Source organism: Haliotis asinina, chromosome 5, assembly GCF_037392515.1.
Source record: "Haliotis asinina isolate JCU_RB_2024 chromosome 5, JCU_Hal_asi_v2, whole genome shotgun sequence".
Lineage (NCBI taxonomy): Eukaryota > Metazoa > Mollusca > Gastropoda > Lepetellida > Haliotidae > Haliotis > Haliotis asinina.
Window position 1 is genome coordinate 11600255 of NC_090284.1, and position 19083 is coordinate 11619337.

The 19083-nt window shown below is 42.9% G+C and overlaps 1 protein-coding gene across 2 annotated transcripts; it reads left to right on the forward strand.

Annotated features, from left to right (window-relative positions):
- The first annotated feature begins 5191 nt into the window (after window positions 1-5191).
- On the forward strand, window positions 5192-18894 carry LOC137283578 (neuropeptide FF receptor 2-like). Of its 2 annotated transcripts, none has more exons than XM_067815153.1 (7): window positions 5192-5280; window positions 8740-10247; window positions 12749-13182; window positions 14330-14428; window positions 15282-15447; window positions 16276-16338; window positions 17447-18894. In XM_067815153.1, the coding sequence occupies exons 2-7, from the start codon at window positions 9878-9880 to the stop codon at window positions 17524-17526; spliced, it is 1212 nt and encodes a 403-aa protein (XP_067671254.1). In that variant the 5' UTR covers window positions 5192-5280; window positions 8740-9877; the 3' UTR covers window positions 17527-18894. The 2 variants fall into 2 exon arrangements, with proteins under 2 accessions (XP_067671254.1, XP_067671255.1); XM_067815154.1 differs by lacking the exon at window positions 5192-5280 and adding an exon at window positions 16904-16973 and having other exon boundaries at window positions 8876-10247.
- Window positions 18895-19083: the final 189 nt, after the last annotated feature.

Sequence of the window (19083 nt, forward strand, 5' to 3'; positions counted from 1 at the left end):
TTTTTGACTGTGACAGTAATATTCTTCCATGAAACAATTATGTTCAAATCAAAATGACATCACGGCGTTTGAAGTTAAAATTCAAAGGTCAAACAACGAAATTGTGATTTAAATATCAAAGTGGATATTGGAACAGAAAGAGAGAAATGCCGCTAACATTCTGGATCAGTCGAACTCAATCATTCAGCCCCGCCAGTTGTTGCCAGGACACCCTGTCTCTTCAAGGAGTACAATTATTCTTCGTCCAACTGTTTACTTTATCAGGTACCTGGTGCTCGAGTATCGGTAGGCAATTAATCTCGACATACAGATACTAGGGAGGCAGTGTCGTCACTGCAAGCACTGATCACTCGGCTCCATGCCATGTGTAACACACATGGTGTAATGAATGTTGACTCTAAGTATTCATAATCATTGTAAATACATCGAGTTATTCAAAGTTCGAGAGTGTGAGTGCAAGTGTATCATGGTTTTACACCGCTATAATGGGTTATCCTACAGGAGGGCTTCAAACAAGTCCCGTTGAACGCTTGAACCACTAGGCTACGCTACCGTCTCCAGAAGATCCAAACAAGTAGCTGGATTTCGATGTAATACTACAGTGAGGATGGAGATTGAGGAGACCCATACAGGTACACTGTACATAGACGACCCACAGGGCTTGTGAGTTACAGTTGGAGTTTCGCCGAAGGCTACTTTACCCAGCCAGGATATTTCCAATTTGAAGGATCAGTAATAACACATTTACGTTTCTACTGAGTGAGGGGCAGTCGGGTAGCCTAATGCTTAAAGTGTTCGTTCGTCTCGCCCAAGACCCAGGTTCGATTCCCCACACGTGTAAAATGTATGAGACCCATTTCTGGTGTCCCTCGAAGTGATGGTGCTGGAATATTGTTAAAAGCGGCGATTTAGAAAATAAATACTCACTCAACTCTTAAGCTTGGGGGTGAGCTAAACACCGATGTGAACATTTTATAAGTTGGATTACGGCGTGTCAGTTTTGAAGATACAAGTATGTGAATGCGATACTGGCCGTAGACGCTCAAACATTTGTTGAATATCCATGAACACGGTGGTGCCCAGAAACATATTTCATGATTAGGAATTCGTACCCAAGACCACTGGTACTGGCTCGCGCCTATTACCAAAAATCTTCCCTCCTTCCCCAGTCGAAACCCTCAACTCCCTTGAAATGTTTAATCGTTGGTCCCTTAAGACTGAAGGCGTTGTTAAACTAGCCGACATATGGCATCTTGATAGTAGAGTACTTCAGATAACTGCTCTCTTAGACAGCTTGGCCACTAACATGTGTTTTCTCCATGTTCCAGGCATATCTATCAATGTAACATTTTAAAGAGCGATGTTGATGGTAAACGGTGTTATCGTGCATTCTATTATACACTAAGGTAATAACACTATATGTGGGTGCGCTACTTTTGGTCTTAGAACTGTTAGGAAGGTTTGGTGTATCAGGGGAATGTTGCAGCAGGATTCGATCATTCTTCAACACTGGATTACGCATGGCCACCTGGCAATCAGAACCAAGCCAAGGCTGTTTACGGTGTGATGACGGAAAATGTAACACAGGCACTGACGTCCTTGTAGCAGAACACCCTCACGTGTCATAATTGCAGATGTCTAAAGGTACTTCGTCAGTGATATTATGTAGATACCTGTTTTGTTTTGTAGCTTTGCTTGTATTGTTCTGTTCGTTTGGGTAGAGTTGAATGCAATAGATGGTTGGACTGCTTTATTATCTAGTTTTGGTGATGGCCGTGGATCATTTGTTTGGGTGATTGGAATGAATGTATGTGTGGGTGATTGGCGTGGATAATTTATTTGGGTGATTGGAATGAATGTATGTTTGGGTGATTGGCGTGGATCATTTGTTTGGGCGACTGGAGTGTTTCGATGCTTTGAAAAGGAGAGGTTGGTGGTGGTTGAAGTAAATAACTCTTGGCACTTATACATGACAGGCACTGAAGAAGTGGAGAAGGAATACATTGACGTACATACTGTACATAGTGTAGCAAATAATAAATTCAGCAAATTCACACATCATCATTAATGTAAACAAACTGACCCGACAATTATTGAGAAAATAAATTTTATACATACACACAAGCCCCCGTTTTCATTTGCCCGCCATAATACAGTGAGAGACAGATATTAGCCAATGTTGAGCAGAGGTTAAGTTGGACCTTTGTGTGTTCCGCGTTATGTTGGTGAACGCTGTGGAGATGGCTATGTGTAATCCATGGGGACACACCAGGACATATAATCGTCATATTGGTTGCTTGTCGGGTTTCCATGGTAACCTTTCATATCAAAACGTGGATCATACCCCCAAATATCCACCAACACCGACATTCTGGTAACACGTCACCAAAGGTAGATTTTGAATAGAGAACCCACATACACTCTTTTATCCCCCCATAGGAGAGTACATCGAAAATTGAGATGATAAGAGAAACAGATATATGTCAATTTAAAGATGTACACAGTAGTTCATAGTTTTGCTTCATGTTCAGTTGATGGAGTCACAGAACTCGTATAGTCCTTTGACTATGTGACTGGCATGTTCCAGGAGTTCATCCTCATCTAGGCCAGTAGGAGATGTGCATGACAGCAGACTACAAACGAGGCCATTGCCATCCTTTTCCAGGAGAGTTACTGTTGTTTCAATGGGACCATGACTTAACATGTCACACCACAGTTTGTCTCTCTGCACCGTTGCCCGTGGGCACACACACACTTTGTAGATGCGTTGGTCCAGATAGTCCTGCCCACACGTATTACACAACCCCTGAACTGTATACAGACGCCACAGAGCAGCGAGCTGCATTGTTTCTTCAGGTGTGGGTAGTGCTCAGCTACAATCCATGCTCTATGACGACTGTTCTGGATGTTCTGAAGTTTCTTGTATTGCTTCCGCCACAATGTTCTTCCAGCGTTGTTTACCCACAAGACCAGTGAAGGTCCGGATAGAATAGGCCTTCAGCAAACCATGTTTGCCATAAAAGGCGACTATGCTTGTCGTAAGAGGCGACTAACGGGATCCGGGGGTGAGGGTCGTTGACTTGGTTGACACATGTCATCGGTTCCCAATTGCGCAGATCGATGCTCATGTTGAATCACTGGATTGTCTGTTCCAGACTCGTTTATTTACAGACCGATAGCTGGTATATTGCTGGTTGCGGCGTAAAACTAAAGTCACTCACTCACCTGTTTGCCCACAAATGTACCCTGTCTGTGAACCGTGTGAGATGATGGACGAGGTTGTATTTCGTCAGAGTCTAAGTACCATTATAAGAACCTATACCGAAACGTCGCCATTGTGAAAATAAAGAAGCTGATCATCTATTAAGTTGTGCCATCTCTATACCAGCAACTTCTAATATGCCACTAAAGTAAGATTTCGACAGACTGACTGTGATCAAATGAAAAATATAATGGAGTAATTTCGGGTGTTGTTTAACTTGATTCTTAGTAATACACAGGTATGTAAAAAATGGTTCTATTTTGTCCTCCAGCGATTATCAGTTGAAAAGCGAGGCCTTAGTATAGTGAGACCATCCATATATGCATTCCAGTGATTACAGGGTAGGTGTCGCTGGTTAAGACGCGAAGTGAACCGATAAGAAGGCTTCAGACGTTGTTGTAAGACATTGTTGCTTAAAGAGTAAACTGTCAATATTTATTCCTGCCAATGTTTAATCGTGGAATATTGGTTTATTTTATGTTCGACTTCGGTTACAAATAATCGTCGGCACCTGTAAGAGTGTAAATATTGCTTGGGTGCCGGGCGAAGTTCTCATCTTCAGCTTGCTTTTTGTGTTATGTCGTTGTTAATATTCTTTTGAGTTTCGAGTTACATTACTGTCTCCTGGTGAGAGGTTTTAACAGATTATGCATGTCATTGTCAGATCACATTATGGCCAAATACTGCAGGTCACGATATAGCTGAAACATATGTGACATTAAATGATAACTCACTCAAAAATTGCCGAGTTGCCTTACATGTTACCCACTCGTTCGGTAACAGAAGGCGGGACTAATCGTAATGTTAGTGTGCAATACTTTGTTTTTATGGTCATGTGGTTATTTGATGTGCATATTACTAATGAAGCTGTTTATTTCCATGTGGCGCCGTATGGACACATTGTAATGAATCAGAGAAATTGATTTCCGTTTTCATGAGGGCAGTTCTTGTTTTGTTAGCGGATTTATGATTCATTGCTAGATTTAAAGAGTTCCAACAGAAAGCAGCCATTTATATCTTTTGATAAATGTTTGCCCACCTCTGACAAGGATAGCAAGCTTCTGTAGCAGAATCAATGGTAGAGCCACACGTTGCCGTACAACGTGGTTTCAAAATAGGCACTGGGGTATCTTAAAGCCGCAAATGCTTTCGACTTATCAGACGAATTCATGGTAACGTTATATAAGTTTTCATTTGCAGGTTAAAGGGGATTTAAGGGTTAATGGTCAGTGCGAGTGGACGTGTCGGGGTTAATGCCGCTTAAATCTGATTTCGGTTTTTGCTGCTGGATGTCAAGTAACCACTATACCGCTATTCCGAGACGCTGACGACTGATCAAACACCAGATATTCACTACAGTATCGGCACATCCGTAATCAGGCCGATTTGGGCTTCTCACCAACGGCGGATCCTTGGGCGTCTAAGTGACGTAACACTACACTGAATGCGTTCCCGATGCTTTGGCAGCATGTGAAACGCATTGAAAGTCCTACTTGTCCTTTTTTTATACAAAACATAGCACACAGACTTTGTCTGTACGCGACTAATCTGTTACGAAGTGTTCATTGGTCCAAATAGAGCCCTCTTATCTCTGCAACGTGCACACCCTGTGGTTCCCAGGCTTGGAAAGTTTCACGTGACACAATGAATGACATTAGGTATAGATACTAACTTACATTAAATCATTTAAAGAGAAACTAATATATTTAGCACCGTGGTAATTTTTTTATTCTGCTTTGATATATGTTACATGACATGAGACATTATTAGAACACACGCCTATTTCTGCATGCCCTTCGTTAATGGCGTATCGCTGTTTTCTGGTAACGAAGACATAGAAGTACGGAAAGAATGTAGCAAGCTACTACAAATATGAGCGTTACGTACCAGCTTTGTTTGAAATTAGTGTTGATTTTCAATTCATTGCAGGTTGGATCCCTCATTTCGTCATCTGGAGAATGAGGAGGGGACCTTTAGTCTGTGAACGTGTGAAACGAAACATCAGCTGCTATATCCAGGTAAATAATACGTATACTGATTTGGAACTCTAGGGTTAGAATTACCTGTTTCTTGTCGCACGAGGCTACTAGCTCGAACTGGGAGGTCAGGCTCAATGTGACCCGTGAAGGTCCGGGATAGAATAGACCTTCAACAACCCATGCTTGCCATAAAAGGGGGCTATGCTTGTCGTAGAGGCGACTAACGGGATCGGGTGGTCAGGCTCGCTGACTTGGTTGACACATGTTATCAGTTCCCAGTTGTGCAGATCGATGCTCCTGCTGTTGATCACTGGATTGTCTGCTCCAGGAACGATTATATACAGACTATATAGCTGGAATATTGCTGAGTGCGGCGTAAAAGTAAACTCACTCAGGCTTATTATGTGTTCTGATTTTATGCTCTTCTAAAACTCTGTCCATGTCTGGGTTGATTACGTGCGAACGTATCCCAGTATTAACCACTGTCCATGTCGAGGTTTACTGCGTGTTGTGGTATCGAACCACTGAAGACTGTCCATGCAGACCTGGTTGATTATCTCCACACCTGATTATCATTTGTAATACTCATGTTGTCAAAGAGAAGTAGTTTATGAATCCGATTCCGCTCCATGATACCACTTTCATAATCCTCCCAGTAACTGTAAGTCAATTACTTTCCACCCTTGAATCCGACTTTTGTATCTGATGCCATGTGAGCTGTATAACGTGATTTTGTGTGTGTGTGTGTGTGTGTGTGTGTGTGTGTGTGTGTGTGTGTGTGTGTGTGTGTGTGTGTGTGTGTGTGTGTGTGTGTGTGTGTGTGTGTGTGTGTGTGTGTGTGTGTGTGTGTGTGTGTGTGTGTGTGTGTGTGTGTGTGTGTGTGTGTGTGTGACACCTTGATTAATTAAGCCAGAACCATCGCTTACTATTTTCCCATATTTAGTCATTTATATTCATGCGAGTTGATGACGGGGAAGGTCATGGATGTTACTGGAGTTGGCGGACTCACACACGAGATATGGACATTGTGTTTGGTTACTGATACTAATGTGATTTCATGACCACTGTATTCCTGAATCTTCTGAATGATCTCACTTGTTAACGTCATACGGCCATATTTGTGGGCACGAAACTAACAATGTTTGCGTCTACAGTTTTTCGTACCTTTGGCGTTAGATTTGACATTTAATCATTCGCTGAATGTCACTTTGCCCAGATAGACAGTTTAACTGAGTGCCTTTGTACGAAAGCCTAATGCTTTCGTACCTTTGCAATAGTTAACAGAGATATTTTTCAGTACGTTTTCCCATGTGTAGGCCTGTGGGGTAATTTAATAATACTGGAATATTGCTAAAAGCGGCGTAAAAGCAAACTCAGTCAATCAGTCAGTTTTCAGAGGTGTAGTATAGTTCGTCTGAACTCGTTGATGGACAGTGAGGAAGTGGTGTATGACCCCTGACAACAACAACACCCCACCCCCCCCCCCCGCCCCCCCCCGGAAGAGGTGCACAAGTTGACCAGGGTGTTCTGTCCCACCACCACCAGACTTGTCGGACCACCCCCAGACGTCAGCAATACAGTGAAATAACTCCCAGATACAACAGCAAGACAATGAAATAACTCCCAGATACAACAGAAAGACAGTGAAGAAAAATAGTGAAATAGCTCCCAGGTACAACAACAAGACTGTGAAATTACCCCTAGACACAACAGAAAGACAGTAATAATAACTCCCATATAAAATAGCAAGCCAGTGAAATAACTTCCAGATAAAACAAGACAGTGAAATAACTCCCAGATACAATAACAAAACAGTGAATTAACAGAAAAACACACAGTAAAGAAAGATAGTGAATAAGCTCCTAGGTACAACAACAAACAAGTGAAGTAACACCCATATACAACAGAAAGACAGTGAAATAACTCCCAGATACAATAGCAAGTCAGTGACACAACTCCCAGATACAATGGCAAGTCAGTGACCTCACTCCCAGATACAACAGAAAGACAGTGAAGAAACTCTCAGATACAAAAGCAAGGCAGTGAAATAAATCTCAGATACAACAGAAAGACAGTGAGGTAACTCCCAGATACAACAGAAAGACAGTGAAGTAGCTCTCAGATACAAGAACAAGACAACGAAATAGCTGCCAGATGCAACAGCAAGACATTGAAATATCTCTCAGATACAAGAAGACAGTGAAATAACTCTCAGACACAACAGAAAGACAGTGAAATTACTCTCAGATACAACAACAAGACGGTGAACGAGCTTCCAGATAAACAACTCATCATAATTATAGGCCTTGTCAACGCCGTTGACAGACAGGTGACCTTCTCATACACAAGGTCGAGCATCAGCATGATCTCATGTTATCAACTAAAGAAGTAACTGAATGATGCTGATACAAACATGATGGCGACAGGTGTTGTAAATTTACTTTGTAATGCTTTGTAATAACTACACAAAAAATAAACAAACACCACCAACAAAAACAAACAAACAAAAAAATATTAAAAAATAATAAAAAAACAAACCCAAAACAAACAAAACAAACAAAAACAAACAAAAAACCCCCTGTAGTCTGTATGGAAGACAATCTATGCCTATCCCTAAAGTGTTCGTAACTTTACGACCCGTCGTAAGTCTATAGTTTATAACAGGGTTACGATTGTCGTAGCGCTACGAACGTATTGTGGATAGTTATAGAATGTATTGTGTTCGTTAACAAGCGATTCGAGATATGTTGGACAATATGTGCGGGGACGAATCTTTTTAGTTAATCTTTCAGGGCAAACCAGCTCAGAATTACTATTCATAAACCCATGCTTGTTTTAAGAGGCGACTAACGGGATAGTATGATCAGATTTGCTGACTTGGTTGACACATGTCATCCTATCCCAATCGCATACGACGGGAGCCTATTAACACAGGTAGATTCTGTGGCTTAGTTGAAAAGGTTGTCTGATCGCGTGGACCTGACAAGCCAGTGATCGATACTGTCAGCAGCTATCAAAGTCGTTGGGGTACGATGAAATCGTCAGCGACGTCATCGAGCATATCACCTGATCAATTACGGAGGCGCTTATCACCAGCGTAGGTAGCTGGCGATTCACTCTGAACCAGGTTCATCACAGGTTGCACCGACAAGTCTTCCAACACAACATAAATTAAATCTAATACCATAAAGCTAATACATGGAGCATTGTGCAATGTATTAAGTCATGAGTATTAACAGTGTCACCAAACCAGTACTCACCGTCATAACCTGAACTCATTGAGTTCGACCTTCTATATCAATTCGTTTAATTTACAACTCGGAAAAGGGAAAATATTGCTATCCAAATTAATTTACTCAACTAAACAAATACTTGTTTCGTGTGCATTACGCATTGCCCGTCTGTTCAATCTGTCATTTGGAGAGTACTAAGCCCCCGGGGAGCACTCGGACACTAGGATAGGTCGTCAGTGAAGCTGTCCCACCTTAATTGTTCCAGGTACTCACTCGGATGATCGAGATACCAGTGCTGAAGTCAACACAACACGCCTAGAGGGGACAGCCAACGATTGATGATCAAAGATAGAACTGTCCTGGCGACCCTGTCATATAGTGCATTGCGATAGAGGTAATGCAGTGGACGGTGCTGCGGTTGACGATCCCGAAGCTGCTTTGGTAGATGCCCTTCGTGAAATAATACTAGTTTGGGTCATTGTAATTTCTTCACATTCTACCAGTGTTTGTTACATGCAAGACTTGCACTGTGAACAAATCATTCTGATTTTGGACCTGTGCATGTTGTGGAGACATTTGAGTGTACAGGCAGAGTGACCTTATGAGCTTCTGTGACGTTGGTTCTCTTGACTGAATGCAGAGACCAGAAGCTATATATTGTTGTGTTTCCCGGTGGACTGGATACGACTCTTTGGTCAATGAATTCTACATGTGTTCCACTGACGATAGACTTGTATGATGTAGTGTATGGCAGTGTAAGTAGTCGCCTTTAAGAGATATATACCATAGAAACTGATAAGACGCCAGGACAAAACATGGAGTACCTCACTGACCTCACACCTTGCTGGCGATCACTCTTGTCTTTTATCAGGTGCATTGACGTCATTCACAGAGACACCAGAACTGCTTCCGTAGCTCGATAAAATTCCTGGTTTCAGGGTAATTTATATGTTTCATAAACCACATACAGATTGTATAAATTCAATGCATTTGATCACCTCTTACCAAAGAGGGATTATACCAGCGTTTACTTTGCAGTGTATGATTGTCGCAAATCCCGTGTAAGTTGTAACCCTGTATTTACACTTGCCTACATTTGTATTGTTACGGAATTAAGCTCTGTTCAAATTTATGTTGATGACGACAGCGTTCTCCTAATAGTACACAGTTTCAAAATTGCGCTGGAGAACGTATATGCTTAATATACTAACACATATACTTCCATGGACGTCACTGGTCTGATAGGGAACCAACGGAGCCACTGTTATCTTGACATTGTTCTACACCAAGTTGTTCAGAAAATCTCGTGATAGTGCATCGGACTCTGGGGTCCGGGGAACTCCGGAATCCAGCCTTAACGTTTCAAAGGGCAGCTGATGATGTAGCACAGCCGTACTGCAGCAATGAGCAACTATTCCTTCCTTGCGAAGTCCTGTGTCCCCGGGAATGAAATCAAGGATGATTTTGACCCTAGCATCTTCATCCACTACAACGCTCCCAGCCCTCCCCCCACTTTCCCCACCTGGGAGATTGCTATCAAAATTCTTTTCTACGTGTTGGCGATGTTGCTGGACGTTGTGGGTAACAGCATCGTCATTCTCATCATCGTCCTGAACAGGAAGATGCGGACGACGACCAATGTGTTGATCTTGAACCTAGCTGTGTCTGATCTGATGGTGGCTGCCTTCTGCATGTGGGTACATGTAGGGTATCAGATCGCCCCTGAGTGGCCCTTTGGGGATTTTGTGTGTAAGGTGAACACCTTCTTTCAAGGTAGGTGATGCATTATAGGGGATACGGTAGCTTAGCGTGTTAGTGTTAGCCTGCGAAGCAAGTAAATCGTGTGTGACTCCCGTCAGAATTTGTCGTTCCTTTGGTGTCGAAATGCAGCATCATTGCGAGACTTTTGGGGTTTGGTATTTCTTTTCCAAGAGTCCAACTAGAAAGAAATCACAATTCGGTGTAACGTGAATGATCCCAAATTAGTTTATCCTAAACATGCTTTTATGTAGACGTATGGTTGTTCGAAACACACCCAGAAGGTGACATCACCTTAGCTATTGCATTAAAACTAAGAAAATAGTTTCAAGTCCTTAAAATGACATTACCCAGCTGTTTTAACATCGTAGTCCAGGTGCTAAGCATATAACGGCCGTCTAGTGGTTGCTGGCACACTGCTAAAATAGAGGCAAGGGAAAATCTTTTACAACGTATTGTGTCTGGAGCAGACTTGTAATGTATACGGGCTGAGATTAGTCAGCCGCACTGTGCCGAGGTCTGTAAGGCTCATTAAAGTCAAAGCCAAATGTAGCCGTGTGGAGCTCTGATCTGATGTAATTTTTCGGATGTCTGTGTTTTGTTGGTGCACCAACGACCCAACCACAATATCGTTCATATGGGATTAAGGCATACATGAATCACCATCATTGTGATGCATGGTTTCTTAAGACAACTTAAGTACTGAAATCTGGCACCAAATCACAAGCATACAAAGTCAGTGATCTGGTAGCCGAGATTAGTGCGTTGTGTGTCTCTCCTACAAGTGTAAATACTGGAGTACTTTACAGAGAAGCTATAATCCCAAATATCAATGTCAGTGTTGGTTTATCATGTTGCCATGCCAGTCTCCACGTCTCATGTTGACATGCCAATGTTCACGTCTCATGTTGGCATGCTAATCTCCACGTGTCATGTTGATATGCAAATGTCTATGTCTCGTTTTGGCATGCCAATGTCAGTGTCTCATGTTGGTAATGCAATGTCCATTTCTCATGTTGGCATGCCAATGTCCATGTCTCATGTTGATATGCCAATGTCCATGTCTCATGTTGGCATGCTAATCTCCACGTGTCATGTTGGCATGCAAATGTCCATGTCTCGTGTTGGCATGCTAATCTCCATGTCTCATGTTGGTATGCCAATGTCCATGTCTCATACTGGTATGCCAATGTCCATGTCTCATGTTGCCATGCCAATGTCAGTGTCTCATGTTGGTAATGCAATGTCCATGTCTCATGTTGATATGCCAATGTCAATGTCTCATGTTGGTAATGCAATGTCCATTTCTCATGTTGGTATGCCAATGTCAATGTCTCATGTTGGTAATGCAATGTCCATGTCTCGTGTTGGCATGCTAATCTCCATGTCTCATGTTGGTATGCCAATGTCCATGTCTCATGCTGGTATGCCAATGTCCATGTCTCATGTTGCCATGCCAATGTTCACGTCTCATGTTGGTAATGCAATGTCCATGTCTCATGTTGATATGCCAATGTCAATGTCTCATGTTGACATGCCAATGTTCACGTCTCATGTTGGCATGCTAATCTCCACGTGTCATGTTGGTATGCCAATGTCCATGTCTCATGCTGGTATGCCAATGTCCATGTCTCATGTTGACATGCCAATGTTCACGTCTCATGTTGGCACGCTAATCTCCACGTGTCATGTTGGTATGCCAATGTCCATGTCTCATGTTGGTAATGCAATGTCCATGTCTCATGTTGGTAATGCAATGTCCATGTCTCATGTTGGTAATGCAATGTCCATGTCTCATGTTGGTAATGCAATGTCCATGTCTCATGTTGGTATGCCAATGTCCATGTCTCATGTTGGTAATGCAATGTCCATGTCTCATGTTGGTAATGCAATGTCCATGTCTCATGTTGGTATGCCAATGTCAATGTCTCATGTTGGTAATGCAATGTCCATGTCTCATGTTGGTAATGCAATGTCCATGTCTCATGTTGATATGCCAATGTCAATGTCTCATGTTGACATGCCAATGTTCACGTCTCATGTTGGCATGCTAATCTCCACGTGTCATGTTGGTATGCCAATGTCCATGTCTCATGTTGGTAATGCAATGTCCATGTCTCATGTTGGTAATGCAATGTCCATGTCTCATGTTGATATGCCAATGTCAATGTCTCATGTTGACATGCCAATGTTCACGTCTCATGTTGGCATGCTAATCTCCACGTGTCATGTTGGTAATGCAATGTCCATGTCTCATGTTGGTAATGCAATGTCCATGTCTCATGTTGGTAATGCAATGTCCACGTGTCATGTTGGTATGGCAATGTCCATGTCTCATGTTGGTTTGCAAATGTCCGTGTCTCGTGTTCGTATGCCAATGTCCATGCACAGTTGTTCTCATCTAAGGTTCATCTTCTGGTGTTCATATACCGATAGCCTCTTCACGTATCAGGTAAGAAAAAGGTTCCAGTTGTTACACACACTTCATTCACTCTTTTGTGTTCCACTTTGTCAAGTGTTGTCAGTGACGTCCAGCGTCCTCACCCTGACGGTCATTTCGGTGGAACGCTTCATGGCGATCGTGTTCCCCTTCCGGGCCAAATGGTCATCTGTGGTCACTGGGCTGGTCATCGTCCTGACGTGGTGTGTATCCACCATGATAGCCTCGCCTCATCTCTGGATCAGACAGCAGTTTAAGTTGCAGTGGAAGGACAGGCTCGAAATTTGGTGTGAAGAGGTGTGGCCAAAAATCTACAAGAACGCAGACTGTGAGACATACCAGCCCGGCAAGATGATATACTACATTGTAGAGGGCGTCGTCATGTACTTCGTCCCCATCGCCGTCATGATCGGGGCCTACTCCGTCATCACCATCAAGCTCTGCCTCCGTAGGGCTCCTGGGACGCTGATAGGCTCCACGGCATCAGCTCAAGAGAAATCCAAGAGGAAGGTCGGTACAGTGGCTGCATATTGATGAGTGAGTGAGTGAGTGAGTGAGTGAGTGAGTGAGTGAGTGAGTGAGTGAGTGAGTGAGTTAAAGCCGGCTGATCGTACTCGACAGAATTTAAGAATAGTTGTGTGTGACAAAGATGCAGCCAAACCGGTATGGGTTTGGGATGGAATATAACCCGTAAACATTATTTTCAGTAACGAATAGCAATTGCTTGATATTTACTTTCCAAAACACACAAATGTTCGCTCAGTAGAATCACTGCTACAACACTACATATATCATCACAACATGCAGTAACCTCTTATCATCTTCAATCACACTGTTGTGTTTATACTAAGGTCATGTCACAGCCTGACATATACATAATGCATGACGTACAGCATGTTGCTTTCAACGATGATTATACTGAGAACACACATTGTCCACTTGTCAATAGAACTGACCCGTGGGGCCTATTGCCCGGTGCTTTCATACGACCGCGAACATTAGCACCATTACCATACCAGCCAAGCACTAGCCATTAGAACACTCTCGTTTTGGACGGTCATTAACTCAGCTGTTGGACAATGTGATCGGAATGGTCATCATCATTTACGCAGGTTAAAGAGCAAAGTATGAAGGTCAATGAAAAGACTATCATTGTACTGTATGCAGTTCTTCAAAACGCGGTATAAAGCACATGTAATTAGACTAGCACTATGAATGTCAAACTATAGCGACATCATTGTTTAAAGTAGTACTGTATCATGTGAAAACACTGTCATTGGGTATTCAGCGGAAGATGGCTTGCTTAAGAACGTGTACATCCATGTATGATGGTGGTAAAGAACATGTTCGACTTTTGATAGGGAACGTGACGTATTTCTTACTACTTTACACCCGCACCTACAAATACGGATATTTGTCTCCAAGCCAACTACTGACCATGAGTAGTTAATGAAGAATTGATCGTACTGGTGTTTTCGACCAAGTCTTTGCATAGTCGGAAGGCAGACTCACTATTCGAATATTTAAGATAATTTTGAATCCAGCTGTACTACATAAAGTATACTGAAACCTTACGAATGGGTTCATGTTTCCACATCTCCTGGGATATGTTTTTTATCATCATAGTCTGTAGATATGTTACACGAATTGTCTGCAGGTGGTCAAAATGTTGGTGGCGGTACTGGTGGTTTTTGTGCTGTGTTGGACGCCGCAACAGTTCATGCTGCTTTGGGATGTGTTCAGACCCAAGGGGAAGGTATGCGATGAGTGGAGTGCGCCTTTAACTGTCTCACAGTGAGTAGGGTCTAAAAGTCGCTTTCAACAGTTTTTCAGCTGTATCATGGCGTGTCTGTTTCACGTAGGAGGGAAGCCCGAAGTTATGCTGGTAGTCGTAGGTCACGACTACCACTTTAATGAATGGTATGGCACTGGTATGGTGCTGATAAACCTATACTCATAATCCGGATTCGAACCACATTTCTGGTCCACAGATGGATAGTGTTATATTTATCCCAGGCACGACGTTTTCCGTGATGCAATGTTGACATGTGGTCGTTCTGTTTGTTACCTGAGTGAGTGTAGTTTTACGCCGTACTAAGGAATATTCCAGCAATATGGCGTCGGTCTGTAAATAATCGAGTCTGGACCAGACAATCCAGTGATCAACAGCATAAGCATCAATCTGCGCAGTTGGAACCAAGTCAGCAAGCCTGACCACCCGATCCCGTCCGTCGCCTCTTATATAAGACAAAACAGTCGCCTTTTATGCAAGCATAGGTTGCTGAAGGCCTGTTCTACCTCGGTCCTTCACGGGTCGTTTGTTACCTGAGTTAAGAGTATGGCCAAATGACAGTTCCAAAATGACTCTCCAGATAGGTGCCGAGCTTAACATTAGAAACGTTATCAGTCAGTGAAAAATGGGTATTATTGTCAAGTGTGAAAATCTTCACAATGCAGTGATTGTCATCATCTATCTATGTATACAATGACATGCATCAACGATGTTTGACCACCCAATCTTGACTATCCAATCTTGTTTGTTGCAGTGTAGACAAAAAATTTACAAAACATTGCCCATGTCAAGTAATAAGTCTTTGAATGCTTTCCAGATCGAGGCTTACTTGGACGACATCAAGTATGCCGCTCTGTACGTGGCCTACCTCAACAGCTCCCTCAACCCCGTCCTGTATGGCGGCTTCAACGAGAACTTCAGAAAGGGCTTCATCGAGGCGTTCCGTTGCCTCCTCATTAAGAAGCGGAATAAAGTGGGACCACGTCAGTTTTCAACATACCAATTATTGCATGTGTCCGCGGAAAAAGGGCGAATCGTTGATCATGACAATATACGTACAGTAACACGATATTCTTCCGCGGGTCATTAACATGGTGTTCATTTTGGCGGTACTCTCTAAATTAGCTTAGTGACAACACACTTTAAATTATCAGTTATCCTCTCCAGGAATGCTCTCCAAGTAGGCATTGAGGCTGCACGTGCACTTTCCTGAATGCTCACTTTCCTGAAGGGCGGTACTATAATACAAAATATATCATGGTCAAAATGAGAAGATCTTCACGTCGTTTCCCATCTTAATTTTGTTATATTGATTCCAAAGTTTCAGTGATGTCTACGTCGTGAAAACGAATTTTCAACTGAGTGAGTGAGTTCAGTTTTACGCCGCACTCAGCAATATTCCAGCTATATGGCGACGGTCAGTAAATAATCGAGTCTGGACAGGACAATCCAGTGATCAACAACATGAGCATCGATCTGCGCAACTGGGAACCGATGACATGTGCCAACCGAGTCAGCAAGCCTGACCACCCGATCCCGTTAGTCGCCTCTTACGACAAGCACAGTCGCCTTTTATGGCAAGCATGGGTTGCTGAAGGCCTGTTCTACCCTGGGACCTTCACGGGTATTTTCAACTGAAAAATATCCCACTTTGAATTATGTTTTATCTACACAAAGAACGGTGTGTCGTAAGTGTACCTTGTTGATCGTGAGTCCTAATCCGACACAAAGTTAATATACTGTGAGAACACTGGCCAAAGCGCCATAAAACCCTCCTCACTCACCCACCTTATTCATGTTCACCTCCGCAGTAACCCAGAGCAGCCGGAACCCAGTCGGACCCGGAAGTGGTGCTGAGAACATACCCATTGAAGGTAAATCCACCATATTAGTAGTGAACCCGTAGCAAACCATCAGCACACCAAAGCTTAGGTATAAGAACCTGATGGAAAGAAGTTCAGGATCAAACGGTTCTTTCACATTATTATTATCATGCCATATTATTTAAAGCAGTATTAAAAACTCCGATGATAATTTTTTATTAGTATCCATTAGTGTTAGATAAAGGTCAATGACATGTGTGAGTCTGTGACTCTAGCCAGGCGCTGTGTGTTGATATTTTTAATAAGGGATAATGAAAGAGTCTGTTGTTTAACGCCGCAGTTGGCAATATTCTAACTAATCGAATCTGGACCAAACAATCCCATGATCAACAGTATGGTCAACCAATTGTGGTACTATGACACGAGTCAACCAAGTCAGCGAGCCTGACCACCCGATCCCGTTAGTCGCCTCTTACGACAAGCACAGTCCCCTTTACTGGCAATCATAGCTTGCTGAAGGCCTTATTCTACCCCGGACCTTAACGGGTCATAAACGAGGCAAATGGTTCCTGTGTGGCAGGCACCCAGTAAGCTTGTATGTCCACCGTTGTTGCAGCGACTAGGTCGTCAATCTACCACCTGTCTGTACCTCGAGCTGTCTAAGACAGTCGTGGACGAGGCACCAGGTAAGATGACGTTGTCTGTTGCCGTCGTCTCAAGATGCATGCGTTGTTAGATGTTGTGGGCATCGATGTTTCACTTTGCACACTGCACACTCATATTCCAGTAGGTGCTGCACTACATTTCAATAGTTCATGTTTTGGCAGATCGTGTAATGGTTCGCCTAAAGTAACTATGGCTGTATCTAACGTATGTCCTCGAATCAAACGTGTCCGGATTCCAGCATTAAAAATGCTATCATGTTTTCGCAACTTCTGAATAGTCAAACCGAAGAGTCACAATCTAAAGTTTGCAAAAGTGTCATACTTATATCGCATTTTGTCAAAATTGAACAAATCCATGTTTAAGACATCTATAATGAGCATCTGGTTACTTACAAACAATCCTTTCTCCCTTTCGGTGGACATACAATGTTCTTCTTTAACGTTTTATTGTCGTATTTGGTATTCTGACCGGTTCTTCTCATGAACTATTTCAGAACATACCCTGGCAGGAGCTCCAGTGAGGAATGTACGTTCAGCCCATATGTTCACTATATATGAACCACTCGAAACGTGAGATGTGGCTGAAGCCTACAGTGTAGATCATGAACTTGTCAATTCCCATGTGAAAAGAGTCCTGGCGGAGCTGTATAGTGTAGATCCTGAAATTGTCAACACCCACATGACAAGTGACCTGGCGTAGCTGTACTGTCACTGTGTATGTAGATCCTGAACTTATCAATAACCACGTGACGGGGGACCTGGCTTAGCGGTACAGTCATTATGAAGATCATGAACTTGTCACCATCAATGTGACAGCTGCAGGTGATCTGGCTTCGCTGCACAGTCACTATGTAGATCCTGAACTTATCAACACCCATGTGACTTGAGACCTGGTGGAGCAGTACAGTCACTGTGTACATCATGAACTTGTCACCACCCACGTGACGGGTGACCTGGTGGAGCTGTACAGTCACTATGTAGATCATGAACTTGTCAACACCCATGTGACTGGCGACCTGGCGGAGCTGTATAGTCACTGTGTAGATCCTGAAGTTGTCAACACCCATGTGATGGGTGACCTAGCGTAGCTGTACAGTCATTACGTAGATCCTGAACTTGTCAACACCCACGTGACGGGTGATCTGGCAGAGTTGTACAGTCATTATGTAGATCATGAACTTGTCAACACCGACGTGACGGGTGACCTGGTGGAGCTGTACAGTCACTATGTAGATCATGAACTTGTCAATTCCCACGTGACTGGATACCTGGCGAAGTTGTACAGTCACTATGTAGATCATGAACTTGTCAACACCCATGTGACTGGATACCTTGCGAAGCTGTACAGTCACCGTGTACATCCTGAACTTGTCAACACCCATGTGACTGGAGACCTGATGGAGCTGTACACTCACTGTGTAGATCCTGGACTTGTCAACACCCATGTGATGGGTGATCTGGCAGAGCTGTACAGTCACTATGTAGATCATGAACTTGTCAACACCCACGTGACTGGAGACCTGACGGAGCTCTACAGTCACTGTGTAGATCCTGGACTTTTCAACACTCATGTGACGTGAGACCTCGCTTGGGTGTATGTCAGCTCATTCCTAAGTCCACTGAAACAGGATGTTGACTGTGCTATGTCAAATGACCAAATGTGCACAACGACTTGTTCTATAACAAAGAACTAGCTAAGAGAAAAATATAATGTACTCTATACTGAGCACCAACACATATGGAACCAGCATGGAGCAAAACTTTCAAGGCTCTGTCAGGCTTACAGGAAGTAGGCACAATGATATCATTGCTATTATAGGGAATAAATGATTCAAAAAAGGTCGTCTAGATATAGCTGGTACATGGGAGGCTTGCCAGTTTCACTTACTGATTTTGTGGGGAAGAAATGCACCGAATGTTCAATAAATGTATCATGAATGTATGTTTTTGAAAAGTTGTCACAACAAACAGGGATGTGCGCCACATTTGAAAAGAATAAGAATTTATGAATGGTATTTTAAACATTACTGAATTATTGAATGTGTCTCAGTCATATAATGCAGGGATCCTCGGATGGGGGGACATATTACAAATCTGAAAAAATGCATTTAGGGAAAAAAAAAGTTTGGTG

Excerpts from the sequence above, each read along its gene's own strand:
- LOC137283578 (XM_067815153.1), top strand. The coding sequence starts at position 9,878 with ATGAGCAACTATTCCTTCCTTGCGAAGTCCTGTGTCCCCGGGAATGAA. Across the intron at positions 15,448-16,275 it reads GCGGAATAAAGTGGGACCAC|TAACCCAGAGCAGCCGGAAC; the intron begins GTCAGTTTTCAA and ends TCACCTCCGCAG. Across the intron at positions 16,339-17,446 it reads TGAGAACATACCCATTGAAG|AACATACCCTGGCAGGAGCT; the intron begins GTAAATCCACCA and ends GAACTATTTCAG.